At 43.3% G+C, this 16843-nt stretch overlaps 1 protein-coding gene across 1 annotated transcript in view; it reads left to right on the top strand.

Moving 5' to 3' along the window:
* LOC138854243 (probable glutamate receptor) overlaps positions 1–16843 on the top strand; it is a 65715-nt gene that overhangs the window by 20440 nt on the left and 28432 nt on the right. Inside the window, exon 6 of the mRNA XM_070096260.1 lies at positions 7196–7285. Within this exon, the coding sequence (XP_069952361.1) occupies positions 7196–7285 (90 nt within the window). The remainder of the gene's footprint in view (positions 1–7195; positions 7286–16843) is intronic.

Genomic DNA, 16843 nt, shown 5'->3' with positions numbered 1-16843 from the left:
AACCAATGGATACCTCGTCCTGCTGGAATAAGAACCGTGTAGGTGTAGCAGGACATCGAAATGAGATGGTGAATTGAGGAAATAAGGAGCATCGATCACTCACCATTAAGTAACCCTTCTAGCTATAGCAGACTGATACTGGCCAGTTAGGTATGTTGTAATTGGATATGTTATGGGTGATCCAGCTACATCAAGTGACCACCAGAGAATATCTGGTAAGTGGTGAGATTATGTACAAGTGTTTTTCCTTGATGGATATATCCATGTGTTGATTCAGTTACATATACCGAAACGTCGTCGTAAGCTTCTCCTTTTATGTGCGGGTTATTTGTGTAACCTTCCAGTCACCCCCCCTTTTCATTCATTCAGTTATACTAATGTAGTCTGTAGAGTCCACAATTAATTATTAGCACCGTACTTGTGGGTGCTATCCAATCTATACTTGTCTTGGACAGATATGGATAAGATTGTGAGATCGAAGGAACCACCTGCCTTGACCAGGGGTGGTTAAGTTTTCTCACATGTCTACACGGGGTGACTATGGTAAACAATATGGTTGTCTCCCAATGAGATTACTTGTATGTATGCAATGTTGAGGTACATACAGGTAACACCCTACAAAATTTTCCATATCTGCCCACTGGTCCTTCGAACCGGATGCAATCAGTGAAAAAATTAATTAAATTAATTACTTAATAATTAAGTGACTGATTGAAGGAAGTGGGTATAGGGTACACAAATTTAATCGATCGTGTGGTGGATGATAATTAGCCCAATTAATTGCTAGCACATGTGTGGCTAGGATTTATACAAGAGTAAAGTGCAAGAATTACTCTTATAAGGCGCCTACTTAAGTTGTATAATCAGTGATTAATAATTCTCTAACCAAGACTGGATCTGATGTAGTTAATGTGGCTGACAAGTCTGTGAATTTTAGAGTAATGAAAGCTTCATTACAGGCTATTAAAGGCCATGTGACGAAGGCATATAAGTGCTTGAATTTAATGAATCAAAGAACCGTGAACCCTAATGAATTAAAGTTATATTTAGATGCTTTAGAGAGTAGATTTTAGTGGTACAAATTGTGGTTTAAAAACTGTGAAAGAGATCTGCTGGAGAATTGTGCAGATGGAATAGAAATGAATGTTTTAATTAATCAACATTACGAATTGGAAGAAAAACTGTCTTGTAAAAGTAAGGCTTTGAATAAATTAAAGGGTGTAAGCCAGGCAGTTGATCAACCTATTAATGCAAAGGGTGGGTTTGCCAAAACCTCCAGAGTACGGTCTGGAGGAAATCAGACTAGGTGGGCAGGAATTAATTGTTCAATTGCAGACCAGTCAGCCAAACAGTTCTAAGGATATAACACATAATGACTCTGAAGTATCTGTCAAGTCTCAAAAGGGAAAAATAATCCCAGTGGTAATAATCATAGTTAAGAGTTAAATAGGCACATATCAAGTCAGGAATCAGTAATAGTGGTTCCTCACATCAAGGTAAGAGGAATAAGTACCTCAGTAAGGGTAACCCAGTTAATAAGAGGTCAGGCAAGGAAAAGAGAGACTGCCTCTTCTGCAAGGGTACTCATTTCACTAAAAATTGTAATGCCTATAATTCATGGGATATTAAAGTGGAGAGGATGAAAGAACTTGACAGATTTATCAGATGTCTAGACAATCATAATGTAAAGGATTGTCATACCAAATTGAACAGTTGCTATCAATGCAACAAGGGAAGGCACCATACAGTTATGTGCAGGGTTGTATGTGATTCTTATAATAATGGTGACAATAATGATAATGTTAATAACCCTGACACTACAGTGACTGATGTAAAGGTTGCAGCTAATGGCAATAATGATGGCCTAGCTGAGGTAGCCTTGCCGGTGTTGGATGTAATAATTCAGGATAAAGGGCATAAATCCAAAACCATGCGGCGTCACTCTCCTCAACACTGGTACGGGCCATGTAATATATGGCAGACTACCGCCTAGTAATAATGACTAGAGGAAGTAGTAAATACAGTCACGGTGTCTTACTCATAAAAGGTCAACCCAGTACAAGTATTCTTCTATCGAGGATGATGTTGAACCAGTCTAATTTGTGGGAGCTGGACAGCATAGGGATTAATATAAATGAGGAAAGTCCAAATGATTCCTTTACTCAGGAACAATACCTGAAGGATGTTAAATGTGAATCTGGACATTACTGGGTGCGACTTCCGTGGAAGCTAAACCGTCCAGAATTACCTACTAATTATAGGATGGCGTATGGACAGTTAACGGGCCCAGCTCTGCGAACTGAGCAAGACACCAAAATTGTTGACTGCTTATAATGATATAATTAATAAACAGTTAAATAATAAATTGTTCTTACTTCAGGCGACGATAAATGCACACCTTAAGTGCACAGGTGTCCACTGAGCGAAGTAATTGGGTAAATAATCTTATGTGGACAATTTCCGGGTGTGACGTGAACTGAAGAGGAACTAATGAGGATATGTGAAGGGGTTAATGAAATAATGCAAGGTGTAAGGATGCCTGAGGGAATGGAACAGTAATTAGTCTATTTTGAGGGATCAATAAATATGGATAGCCCAGGAGTTGAAGTGCCTATATGCAGTAATGTGCTGGGGCTGACTTGGGACACTGAGAGAGACTTCTCATTGTTAAAGTCTCATAATTCCAGTATGCCCAATAAATTAACCCAGAGAGCATAGGCTTAGTGTCACACCTTACAATAAGAGGGAAATTGTTAATACCAGGAACATGGAGGCTTGAGTGTGCTTTGGACAGAGCCCTACCTGAGGAGTTAACAGGTGGAAAGAATTAATGGGTGATTATGTAAATACCAATGTTGGAGTTCCCAAGCCAGGTGGCCAGTGAAGATGGGAAGATTGTACTCCACATTATTTAAGTCACCTAACAACGACCTCCTGCCGGCTACAGTGTGGAAAATATTTTAATTTTCCGAAGCTATAGTGCCTAATAGGTGTTTAATGTGTCGATATGAGTCAAAAATGTATTTGAAATTAGAATAGAACCAAGAGTTCCCTTTGCGCCTGCGTGGATGTGCGGGGGGACAGGTCGACTCGGGGCATGAGGGAAGTGGGTGTGTTTTGAATTGACGGAAGAGGCGGGGAAAGCATGGGACCAGGAAATTGGCGTTCACGGCGGCCTAAGGATTAATATAGGCCTCACTTCATAATAGGAAGTGTCATAACTGTCCCTAATGAAGAGTGAGGAAACATGATTTACGGGACCACCGTAATAAAGTGGTATAATTAGTGAATAATGGTGGGACCGGTGGTGACTGGCGTGTCGCCATGGAGTGACACGGGGAAAATACCTGTGATCTAATCCTCACTCATCTGTCTCAGATCTTAATGGAGTGACCTCTAATGTGTATAATAATTATGACATTAAATCATCTTGTGAATTGTAATGTAATCAGTGATAATAACACTAAGTTAAGGAATCGTTGAAGCGATATGAGCTGCCATTCCCAGAGTGAGCATCGGTTTACCTCATGTTCCTGTCTCGAGGATAGTGAAGGTTTTATGGAGTTACGACTTCTAAACCGGGATAAACCAACGAATACCTCGTCCTGTTGGAATAAAAACTGTGTCAGAGTAGCAGGACATCGAAAGGAGATGGTGAATGGAGGAAATAGGAGCATCAATCGCCCACAGTTAAGTAATCCTTCTAGTTATAGCAGACTGATACTGGCCAGTTAGGTATGTTGTAACTGGATGGGTTATGGGTGATCCAGCTACATCAAGTGACCACCAGAGAATATCTGGTAAGTGGTGGGATTACGTACAAGTGTTTTTCCTTGATGGATATATCCAAGTGTAACCTCTCCCCCCCCTTCATTCAGTTGAACTAATATAATCTATACAGTCCACAACTAATTAGTAGCGCCGTACTTGTGGGTGCTATCCAATTTATATTGGTCCCAGATAGATATGGATAAGATTGTGAAGTCGAAGGAACCACCTGCCGTGACCAGGGGTGGTTAAGTTTTCTCACATGTCTACACGGGGTGACTACGGTAAATAATATGGTTGTCTCCCAATGAGATTACTTGTATGCATGTAATGTTGAGGTACGTACAGGTAACACCCTACAGATGACACCAAAATAGGCCGTCCAATTCATTCTAATGAGGACACTAGAGCACTCCAGGATTATTTGAATAGACTGATGCAATGGTCGGAGAAGTGGCAGATGCAGTTTAATATTGACAAATGCAAAGTTCTAAATGTTGGACAGGTAAATAACCATGCCACATATAAACTAAATAATATAGATCTTAATACTACTGATTGCGAAAAGGATTTAGGAGTTCTGGTTAGCAGTAATCTAAAACCAAGGCAACAGTGCATTAGTGTTCGCAGTAAAGCTAACAGAATTCTTGGCTTCATATCTAGAAGTATAAATGATAGAAGTCCTCAGGTTGTTCTTCAACTCTATATATCCTTGGTTAGGCCTCATTTAGACTATGCTGCTCAGTTCTGGTCACCGTATTACAGAATGGATACAAATGCTCTGGAAAACGTACAGAGGAGGATGACAAAGATGATCCCATGTATCAGAAATCTTTCCTATGAGGATAGACTGAGGACCCTGAATCTGCACTCTCTCGAAAGGCGTAGAATTAGGGGGGATATGATTGAGGTGTATAAATGGAAAACAGGAATAAATAAAGGGGATGTAAATAGCGTGCTGAAAATTTCCAGCCAAGACAGGACTCGCAGCAATGGTTTCAAGTTGGAAAAATTCAGATTCAGGAAGGATATAGGAAAGCACTGGTTTGGTAACAGAGTTGTGGATGAGTGGAACAAACTCTCGAGTACAGTTATTCAGGCTAAAACGTTGTGTAGTTTTAAAAATAGGTTAGATAAATACATGAGTGGGTGTGGGTGGGTGTGAGTTGGACCTGACTAGCTTGTGCTGCTGGGTCTGGTGCAGTGCTCCATCATTGAGTGGAGATGATCAGACTGGGTGGGTCATTGGGCTAATCCGGGGTGGGTGGGTCATTGGTCTAATCCGGGGGAGGAAATGGACCTGCTCCGCATGGGTCAGTAGGCCTGTTGCAGTGTTCCTTCTTTCTTATGTTCTTATCTGCGACTGCTTGACAGAGTAGAGAACAGAGCAAGAGGTCTCATCTCTCGCCTGGGCCCATCCTGGATAGATCTGTTATTTCAGCAGAGCCTTCCACACAGGAGGGATGTAGGTGGCCTTACTGTTATGTACAAGGCCAACATTGTCAAAGTACCACACTTGGCTCTACTTCGAGGGCAGCGAGAAGCAAGCTTCTATACCACAAGAAGGGAAGAAAGCAGCAACTTCACTTTGGCTGTACCCTTCTCCAGAACATCACTTCACCTGAGATCATTTATCCCCAGGATGATTCGAATCTGGAAAACATTCGTACAGCGCAATTATGTCAACGAGTTAAAGTCAGTTGATCAAATGAAAATGCTGGCCCACAGATGGCTCCAACTTCATCCTGTTCTCTACTTGTATGTTTCATAATAAAAATGCTTTCAAATGAGCTGATATAGGTAACAACTCTTAGCTTACCAGTAAAGTTAGGAATCTTTATCATGTCAATAAAGTTAGGGATCCTTAGCCTAACCTTGCCAAACCCTTAAAAAAAAAAAAACAGGAAATTAAGGAGAGAGAGAGAGAGAGAGAGAGAGAGAGAGAGAGAGAGAGAGAGAGAGAGAGAGAGAGAGAGAGAGAGAGAGAGAGAGAGAGAGAGAGAGAGACACATTGCTGGTGCTTTCGACCGGGTGTGGCACCAGGGCCTCTTAGCAAAACTTCAAGCACTGGGAATTGCAGGCTCTACGCTATGTTTCCTCGGTGATTACCTTCATGGTAGATCTCTAAGTGTAGTTCTCAATGGAACGGAAACAGCAAGACATCCTATTGGGGCAAGTGTTCCACAAGGAAGCGTACTGGGACCATTGTTATGGAATGTCTACTTCAACGACCTTCTTCATCTCATCCCAGAATCACATGCATATGCAGACGACTGCACACTGACATTCACTTATCCAAGAGAAGAAATGCCAGCTGCTCTAAGCTACATCAATCATCAGCTGAGAGCTATATCAGCTTGGGGAAATAGATGGCAAGTAACATTTGCACCTGAGAAAACGCAAATGATGATCGTCTCTAGGCACCATGATGGTAATGCTGGTGCAGTAGTAAGGATGAATGGGAGGGTGTTGGCACCTGGAGAAGAAGTTGATATCCTTGGGGTGAAATTTGACTCCAAACTAACCATGAAGAACCATGTCGTAAATCTTGCAAACAAGGCAGCCAGGAAGCTTACAGCACTTCGCCGTATCTCGCATCTACTTTACAGTAGGGGTTGCAAGATTCTGTACGAGGCACAAGTACGCTCGCACCTTGAGTATGCTCCACTTTCTTGGTTTGCCTGCCCCCCCTCTCATCTGTGACTGCTTGACAGAGTAGAGAACAGAGCAAGACGTCTCATCTCTCGCCTGGACCCATCCTGGATAGATCTGTCATTTCAGCAGAGCCTTCAACATAGGAGGGATGTGGGTGGCCTTACTGTTATGTACAAGGCCAATATTGTCAAAATACCACACTTGGATCCACTTCGAGGACAGCGTGAAACAAGCTTTTATCCCACAAGACGGGCAGAAAGCAGCAACTTCACTCTGGCTGTACCCTTCTCCAGAACTTCACTCCATCTGAGATCCTATATACCCAGGATGACTCGAGTATGGAACACATTCTTACAGCATAATGATGTCAACGAGATAGTCAGTTGATCAAATGAAAATGCTGGCCCACAAATGGCTCCAACTTCATCCTGTTCCCTACTTGTATGTCTCATAACAATAAAAATGCTTTCAAATGAGCTGATGTAGGTAACAGCTCTTAGCTTGCCAAAAAAGTTAGGAATCCTTAACCTGTAAATAGCTTGTCAATAAAGCTAGGGATCCTTAACCTTGTCAAACCCTGTGTAAAAAGAGAGAGAGAGAGAGAGAGAGAGAGAGAGAGAGAGAGAGAGAGAGAGAGAGAGAGAGAGAGAGAGAGAGAGAGAGAGAGAGAGAGAGAGAGAGAGAGAGAGAGAGAATGAATCAATGAATTGTAAATATTGACTGAGGCTGAAAGATATAGAAAAAAAATAAACAGTATATCTACCCTTTACAGGGAGCATCGGCGGGGATCTTCAAGAAGATCTGGGAGTCTCGTCACCCAAGTCAGAGCGTCACTCACACCATCGACCAAGCTATGGACGTGGTAAGCCAGTACCAAGTAGTATAACTAAATGGTGATAGCAGGACCCTGAGTAGTGGGTATGCTGACCCTAGGTGGTGCTACGATGATCCTAGGTTATTGCATGCAATGCTGGATTACCAAATAGGCAGAAAAAACATATGGTTGGGTACTAAAATAATTTTTTTTCAGAGGGAATTTGACATTGCGCAAGAAAAAAAGACATTGATATTATTATGATAAAAAATAGAACTTTGTTAGACTTCCTTACACTTTACTATACACCTTTCTCTCATTTTCTGTTATGTATTTATTACCTATCTCCACCTGAACCAGGAGGGCGTCCTACTAACAGATCGAAATAATGAGAGGAAATCGAACCCTGTCATGTTTATAAATATATTTCATTGCTGTTGTATTCTTCTGAATCATAGGTACTTGATTACTTTTATCTTGGGTGTGTTGTGCCCTCACCTATTTGTGGTTGCAGGGGTCGATTCACAGCTCCTGGCTCCGCCTCTGCTGGTCGCTACTAGGTCCACAATCTGCCTTCTCCATGAGCTTTATCGTACCCATTCATAAAGTTATGTATGGATCTTGCCTTCACTACATCACTCTCCAGATTGTTCCACTTCTTGACGACTCTGTGTCTTCCAGTATTGTCAGGTTGAGTTTCCTTAACAAACCTCTCAGCTTCGTAGGACAAACCTCTCAGTTTCGTAGGACAAACCTCTCAGCTTCGTAGGACAAACCTCTCAGCTTCGGGACTAATCTTATTGCAAACCTTGTACTTTCTCTAATTTCTTAACGCGTTTGACCAGGTGTGGGTTCCATACTGGTGCTGCATACTCCAATATGGGCCTGACGTACACGGTGTACAGTGTCTTGAATGACTCCTTACTCTAGTGTTGAAATTCTATTTTTAGGTTTGCCAGGTGCCCATATGCTGCAGCAGTTATTTGGTTTATGTGCGCCTCAGGAGATGTCCTCGGTATGATGCTCTCCCTAAGATCTTTTTTTTTTTTGAGTGAGGTTTACAGCCTTTGGCCTCCCCTAGCCTCTACTCCGTCTGCGGTTTTCTTTGACCCTCCTCAATCTTTATGACCTTGCACTTGATGGGGTTAAACTCCAGTAGTCATTTGTCGGACCAGGCTTGCAGCCTGAGCCTCATTCACTTGTATTCTCCTCATTAGATTAACATCGTCTGTTAACAGGGACACCTCTGAATCTATCCCTTCCGTCATGTCATTCACATACACAAGAAACAGCAGGAATCGCGGGAAGAACTAAAAGCCATAAATGAAATCGAAAGAAACCCAAAGTATTTCTTTTCTTATGCCAAATCAAATTCGAGAACAACATCCAGTATTGGGCCTCGACTTAAACAAGATGGGTCCTACACAGATGACAGCAAGGAAATGAGTGAGCTACTTAAGTCCCAATATGACTCAGTTTTTAGCAAGCCGCTAACCAGACTAAGAGTCAAAGATCTAAATGACTACACAAGCCTATCTGATGTTATCCTGACGCCAAATGACTTCGAACAGGCGATAAATGATATGCCCATGCACTCTGCCCCAGGGCCAGACTCATGGAACTCCGTGTTCATCAAGAACTGCAAGAAGCCCCTGTCACATGCTTTTAACATCCTATGGAGAGGGAGCATGGACACGGGGGTCGTCCCACAGTTACTAAAAACAACAGACATAGCCCCACTCCACAAAGGGGGCAGTAAAGCAATAGCAAAGAACTACAGACAGATAGCACTAACATCCCATATCATAAAAATCTTTGAAAGGGTCCTAAGAAGCAAAATCGCCCCCCATCTAGATACCCATTAATTACACAACCCAGGGCAACATGGGTTTAGAGCAGGTCGCTCCTGTCTGTCCCAACTACTGGATCACTACGACAAGGTCCTAGATGCACTAGAAGACAAAAGGAATGCAGATGTAATATACACAGACTTTCCAAAAGCCTTCGACAAGTGTGACCATGGCGTAATAGCACACATGCGTGCTAAAGGAATAACAGGAAAAATTGGTAGATGGATCTATTATTTCCTCACAAACAGAACACAAAGAGTAGTAGTCAACAGAGTAAAGTCTGAGGCGGCTACGGTGAAAAGCTCTGTTCCGCAAGGCACAGTACTCGCCCCCATCTTGTTTCTCATCCTCATATCTGACATAGACAAGGATGTCAGCCACAGCACCGTGTCTTCCTTTGCAGATGACACCCGAATCTGCATGACAGTGTCTTCCATTGCAGACACTGCAAGGCTCCAGGCGGACATCAACCTCCTGGAGCCTTGCATATGGTCCAAGTCGGACCGAAACGTCGTCGTAAGCTTCTCTCTTTTATGTATACCTGGAATACCTGGAGAGAATTCCGGGGGTTAACGCCCCCGCGGCCCGGTCTGTGACCAGGCCTCATGGTGGATCAGGACCTGATTAACCAGGCTGTTACTGCTGGCCACACATAATCCAATGTACAAGCCACCGCCTGGCTGGTCAGGTACTGACTTTAGGTGCCTGTCTAGTGCCTGCTTGAAGACAGCCATGGGTCTATTGGCAATCCCCCTGATGTATGCTGGGAGGCAGTTGAACAGTTTTGAACCCCTGACACTTATTTTGTTGTCTCTTATTGTGCTAGTGGCACCTCTGCTTTTCATTGGGGGGGATGCTGCACTGTCTGCCGAGTTTGTTGCTCTCATAGGGAGTGATTTTCATGTGCATGTTTGATACTAGTCCCTCTATGATTTTCCAGGTGCATATAATCATGTATCTCTCCCTCCTGCATTCTAGGGAGTACAGGTTTAGGAACTTCAAGCATTCCCACAGTTTATAGGCTTGTGACCACAATTTATGGGCTGGAAAAACAGAAGTGTAAATATTAGAGAAGTATGACAGTAGGCCTATTGTCCCATGATAGGGTAGATCTTGAGGCACATTAACATGTTAGGTAGTGATGGTAGTAGATAATGGTAATGGTAGTTCCTGGTAATGAATCTGCTTCAGTATTTACATTATGTATTTGTATTGTGCAGTGAAGAGTTTTTACGAGGATAGTGAGGCTCAGGTTAGAGTATGTAGGAGAGAGGGAGATTAGGAAAGGTTGGAGGGGGTAAAGGAGGTTTTGTATGTGAGGGGCTTGGATGTCCAGCAAGCATGTGTGAGCGTGTTAGGAGCAAATAAAGACAAATGATTTTTTAGGACTTGACGTGCTGTTGGAGTGTAAGCAAGGTAACATTTATAAAGGGATTCAGGGAAACCGGCAAGCTGGACTTGATTCCTGGAGATGGGAAGTACAGTGCACTCTGAAGGAGGTGTGTTAATGTTGCAGTTTTATAATTATAATGTAAGCATGCCTCTGGCAAGACAGTGGAGTGAATGATGAAAGTTTTTCTTTTTCAGGTCGCCCTACCTTGGTGGGAGACAGCTAATGTGTTAATAAAAAATTATGGGGGGGGGGGGCACTAAACCTGTAGGGATTCTACAGCACCTGAAGGGGAGCTGGGGTATTATTATAATAAAAAAGAAGCACTAAATCACAAGGGCTATACAGCACTGCAGGGCAGGAAAGGAAGCAAGGGTATTGGGTGACATGTATCCTGGAGTTTACCTGGAGAGAGTTTCGGGGGTCAACGCCCCCGCGGCCCGGTCTGTGACCAGGCCTCCTGGTGGATCAGCGCCTGATCAACCAGGCTGTTGCTGCTGGCTGCACGCAAACCAACGTACGAGCCACAGCCTGGCTGATCAGGAACTGACTTTAGGTGCTTGTCCAGTGCCAGCTTGAAGACTGCCAGGGGTCTGTTGGTAATCCCCCTTATGTGTGCTGGGAGGCAGTTGAACAGTCTCGGGCCCCTGACACTTATTGTATGGTCTCTTAACGTGCTAGTGACACCCCTGCTTTTCATTGGGGGGATGGTGCATCGTCTGCCAAGTCTTTTGCTTTCGTAGTGAGTGATTTTCGTGTGCAAGTTCGGTACTAGTCCCTCTAGGATTTTCCAGGTGTATATAATCATGTATCTCTCCCTCCTGCGTTCCAGGGAATACAGGTTTAGAAACCACAAGCGCTCCCAGTAATTGAGGTGTTTTATCTCCGTTATGCGCGCCGTGAAAGTTCTCTGTACATTTTCTAGGTCGGCAATTTCACCTGCCTTGAAAGGTGATGTTAGAGTGCAGCAATATTCCAGCCTAGATAGAACAAGTGACCTGAAGAGTGTCATCATGGGCTTGGCCTCCCTAGTTTTGAAGGTTCTCATTATCCATCCTGTCATTTTTCTAGCAGATGCGATTGATACAATGTTATGGTCCTTGAAGGTGAGATCCTCCGACATAATCACTCCCAGGTCTTTGACGTTGGTGTTTCGCTCTATTTTGTGGCCAGAATTTGTTTTGTACTCTGATGAAGATTTAATTTCCTCATGTTTACCATATCTGAGTAATTGAAATTTCTCATCGTTGAACTTCATATTGTTTTCTGCAGCCCACTGAAAGATTTGGTTGATGTCCGCCTGGAGCCTTGCAGTGTCTGCAATGGAAGACACTGTCATGCAGATTCGGGTGTCATCTGCAAAGGAAGACACGGTGCTGTGGCTGACATCCTTGTCTATGTCGGATATGAGGATGAGGAACAAGATGGGAGCTAGTACTGTGCCTTGTGGAACAGAGCTTTTCACCGTAGCTGCCTCGGACTTTACTCTGTTGACGACTACTCTCTGTGTTCTGTTAGTGAGGAAATTATAGATCCATCGACCGACTTTTCCTGTTATTCCTTTAGCGCGCATTTTGTGGTCTAAGTTGTCAAAATAAAATATATTATTATTATAAACTCCTCACACACACTATTGACAAACTAACATTAACCTCTGATGAGTTCTGAGTGTTTTTCTACTGCCAGAGCCCAGCGGGTTATTTGTGTATTGCATATTCATTTCTGGCTCTTAGGCTCAACTCCCTGTTTTCTTTAGCCATTTGCCTTCTATACTTTTATCATACTCTAGAACTCTTGATTTTGGCTTCTCCACACCTGGTAAACCATGGGCTCAGGTCTTCCCGTTGTTTCTGTTGCCTAACTTTTCCTCTGCCTCCCTGCACTTTGTGGTCACGTGTTCCATCATTTCATTTAGTGTCTTCCCCTCTTTTTGGAAGTTTGATTTCTCCCATCCTTCTTATACTGCTTCACTCTCCATTGTTACTTCTGCTAGGTATTGGAAACTCAGGACCACGTGATAAATAGAGCCTAGGAGCTATATGACCTAAAATCTGGAACATCCTACCTGAAAACTCTAGAAATGCAGACACAACCATCACTTTCAAAACTACCGTTAGAAAACATTTTATCTCCCTGACACACCCTACAATCAGCTAACTACATGAAAACCACATATTTTCTTGTATCACACACATAAAAAACAACTTAGACCTACTCTCGATATCTGTGATTCCCCACAAATCACACTTACTCTCACCCAATTGACTGTAAACATAGAAATACGTAATAAAACTATTACTTAATGAATCTTAAGCTAGTCATGAGTTTGCCTGAGATACTCCTACGTATGGACTGATGAAGCCACTGTGTGGCGAAACGTTTCCTCAATAAAGATACCCAAGAGTTGCACATGTGTCTAATTTATCAACATGTCGGCTCTCTGAACCATTCATCTACAAACCTGTCAGACACTGCAACTTCTTGGGATCTTAATACTTAGGAATTCTTCGCTTGCCTAATTCTTGGGCACGACCTTCTTCCACATTGAACAAATGTGACACCACCTATGACTGCTGCACCTCTCCTGCCATACGGTTTAAAAGCTGCTTCTCCGCTCATATGCCGTATTCTACTCAAGATTGATGGACTGAACACATCGACTCAAGGTTGAGGGACTGATTACCTCATTCTCCTCCTGTTCTTCAAGTTTCTCCTACGTATGGACTGATGAAGCCACTGTGTGGCGAAACGTTTCCTCAATAAAGATACCCAAGAGTTGCACATGTGTCTAATTTATCAACATGTCGGTTCTCTGATCCATTCATCTACAAACCTCGTCTTAAAAATATGTGTGGGTCCCGCCTCAACTACGTCACTTTCTAGGCTTTTCCACTACATGACAACTCTATGACTGAAGAAATACTTCCTAACATCCCTTTGACTCACCTGAGTCTTCAACTTCCAATTGTGACCCCTTGTTTCTGTGTCCCATCTCTGGAACATCCGCTCTTTGTCTACCTTGTCTATTACTCGCAGTATTTTATATGTCGTTATCATGTCTCCCCTGGCTCTTCTGTCCTCGAGTGTCGTCAGGCCAATTTCCCTTAACCTTTCTTCGTAGGACAATCCCTTTAGTTCTGGGACTAGTCTTGTTGCCAACCTTTGCACTTTCTCTAATTTCTTGATGTGCTTGACCAGGTGTGGATTCCAAACTGGTGCTGCATAATCCAGTATGGGCCTGACATATATATGGTGTACAGAGTCTTGAACGATTCCTTTCTGAGGTATCGGAACGCTGTCCTTAGGTTTGCCAGACGCCCATACGCTGCAGCAGTTATCTGATTGATGTGCGCCTCAGATGTGCTCGTTATTATACTCGCCCCAAGATCTTTTTCCTTGAGTAAGGATTGCCGTCTATGGCCACCTAGACTATACTCTGTCTGCGGTCTTCTTTGCCCTTCCCCAATCTTCATGACTTTGCATTTGGCAGGGTTAAATTCAAGGAGCAAGTTGCTGGACCAGGCTTGTAGTCTGTCAAAGTCTCTTTGTAGTCCGGCCTGATCCTTGACCGGTTTGATTCTCCTCATTAACTTTACATCATCTGCAAACAAGGACACTTCTGAGTCTATCCCTTCTGTTATGTCATTCACATATACCAAAAACAGCACAGGTCCTAGAACTGACCCCTGTGGAACTCCGCTTGTCACAGGCGTCCACTCTGACACACTGTCACGTACTATGACTCGTTACCTCCCTGTCAGGTATTCTCTGATCCAATGCAGTGCCTTTCCTGTTATGTGTGCCTGATTCTCTAGCTTTTGCATTAACCTCTTGTGAGGAACTGTGTCGAAGGCCTTCTTGCAGTCCAAGAAAATGCAGTCTATCCACCCCTCTCTTTCTTGTTTTACTTATGTCACCTTGTCATAAAACTCCAGTAGGTTTGTGACACAAGATTTTCCTTCACTAAAACCGTGCTGGTTGTCAATTATACACTTCTTTCTTTCCAGGTGCTCCACCACTCTCCTCCTGATGATCTCCATGACTTTGCATACTATACACGTTAGTGACACAGGTCTGTAGTTTAATGCCTCGTGTCTCTTTTTTTTTTTTAAATTGGGACTACATTTGCCATCTTCCATACCTTAGGTAGTTGCCCAGTTTAAATGGATGCGTTGAAGATCTTCGTTAGCATCATACACAGCATCTCTGCTCCCTCTCTAAGGACTCATGGAGAGATGTCTGGTTCCACCACCTTTGAGGTATCATTTTCACATAACTTCTTCACCTCCTCCTCGGTTATGTGTACCTCATCCAGCACTTGTTGGTGTACCTCCCTGTTCTGATTTCCTGGAGTCCTACCTGTTTCCACTGTAAATACTTCCTTAAATCTCATGTTGAGCTCCTCACATAACTCTTGGTCGTTTCTTGTGAACTCCCCATCATCCTTCCTCAGTCTGATTACCTGGTCCTTGACTGTTGTTTTCCTCCTGATGTGGGTATACAACAGCTTCAGGTCAGATTTGACTTTCGATGCTATGTCATTTTCGTATTGTCGCTGAGCATCCCTTCTTATCAGTGCATATTCATTTCTGGATCTTTTGCTAATCACTTTATTTTCTGGGTCCTTTTTCTTCTGTACCTTTTCCATTCTCTAGTACACCTAGTTTTTGCCTCCCTACATCTTTGGGTGAACCAAGGACTTGTTCTGGTTTTCCCATTATTTCTGTTTCCCTTGGGAACAAACCTCCCCTCTGCCTCCTTTATTTTCTTGTTACAGTCCATCATTTCTTTTACTGGTTTTCCTGCCATTTCTCTCTCCCACTGTGTAGTGTCCCTTTTGTAGTTTGGGTTTTCCCTTCCTATTCCTGCTACTCTCTCCACTTGTAGCTCAACTATGTAGTCAAAGCACAGAACCACATGATCACTAGCTCCTAGGGGCCTTTCATACATGATATCCTCGATGTCCGAACTACTCAAGGTGAATACAAGGTCCAGTCTTGCTGTATCATCCTCGCCTCTCTCTGGTAGTGTCTCTAACATGTTGATGCATGTGGTTTTCCAGTACCACATCCATCATCTTGGCTCTCCATGTTTTGGGACCCCTATGGGGCTCCAGGTTTTCCCAGTCAATCTCCTTGTGATTGAAATCACCCATAACTAGTAACTTTGCTCCACCCATGTGAGCTCTTCTGGCCACCTTGGCTAGTGTCGACCATTGCTCTGTTGCTCTCATTGTATTCTTCTCTTGGCCTCCTGCAGTTCTATGGTGGGTTGTATATTACTGCAATTACCACTTATGGCCCTCAGACTGGATTGTTCTTACTAAGTAGTCCCTTTCGCTCATACCATCCATTTCTTCCATTTCCTCAAATCTCCACCAGTTTTTAATGAGCAGTGCAACTCCTCCTCCCCCTCTCCTCCCTCTATCTTTCCTGAGGATTTGATATCCAGGTAGAAAGATTGCATCTGTTATCCTGGTGAGTTTTGTTTCTGTGAGTGCTATTATGTCTGGGGATGTCTCCTTGATTCTTTCATGCCACTCCTTACACTTATTTGTTATTCCATCGGCATTTGTATACCACACCTTCGACTTTTCTAAAACTGTAGTCTGGGAGGTACGTTGGGGTTGGGGAAGTGGGAAACGTGATAAGGAGCTATGGGTGGATGCTGTTGGGGTGGAGTTTGCAATGAGGTGGGTGGGGGCATTGGATATGGCATGTTTTGGGTTAGAATGTTTGGTTGCATTGGGGTTGTCCTGGTTGGGGGGCTTCTGTAGGTGGTTGTGAGGGAGGCTATATTTGATCTTCCTCCTGAGTCTGGGTTCTCCTATCTATCTCCATCATCACCTCTCTTTCCTCCTTCTGTCTTTGTACCATCTCTCTCAGTTTCTGGCTTCTTGTGTTCTGTCACTGTCAAGATACACCTTCTGGAATGCCGGAATGTCCCTTAGTCTTGCTTTCTCCTGCAGGATCCTGTTCCAAGTCAATTCTGCCTTGAAAGTCACGTTCATTGGCTAGGTTCTTCTTGCAAAGCCCCCTATTCACCGAAAATTTGCCAGCTGGATCATATCGTCTTCTATTGCTTTTATGATGCTTTCAATTGCATTTTTCTCCCCTTGTCTTCTTGCTTCGTGAGTTTACTCAACTTCCTGGAACCCATAAACAAAGACTGACCTCTCCCTTTCATTCTCCCACTGCATATCGCTATGTATTCCCTGATTCGATTTAGTTTCCTCCATTGCAGCTTTCCTTTTAGTTTCTTCACTATCTGTTGTCCTTGGGCCCAGTGGTCTGTCATTTTCCCTTCTCAGCTTTCCCTGGGCTCTGCTGTGGTCTGTTAGAGCCTCCACATTTAGATTAGCTCTTT

The sequence above is a fragment of the Cherax quadricarinatus genome, chromosome 53 (assembly GCF_038502225.1).
Source record: "Cherax quadricarinatus isolate ZL_2023a chromosome 53, ASM3850222v1, whole genome shotgun sequence".
NCBI lineage: Eukaryota > Metazoa > Arthropoda > Malacostraca > Decapoda > Parastacidae > Cherax > Cherax quadricarinatus.
The sequence above is the reverse complement of the archived record's forward strand: the minus strand, read 5'-3'. Positions and strand labels throughout refer to the sequence as shown.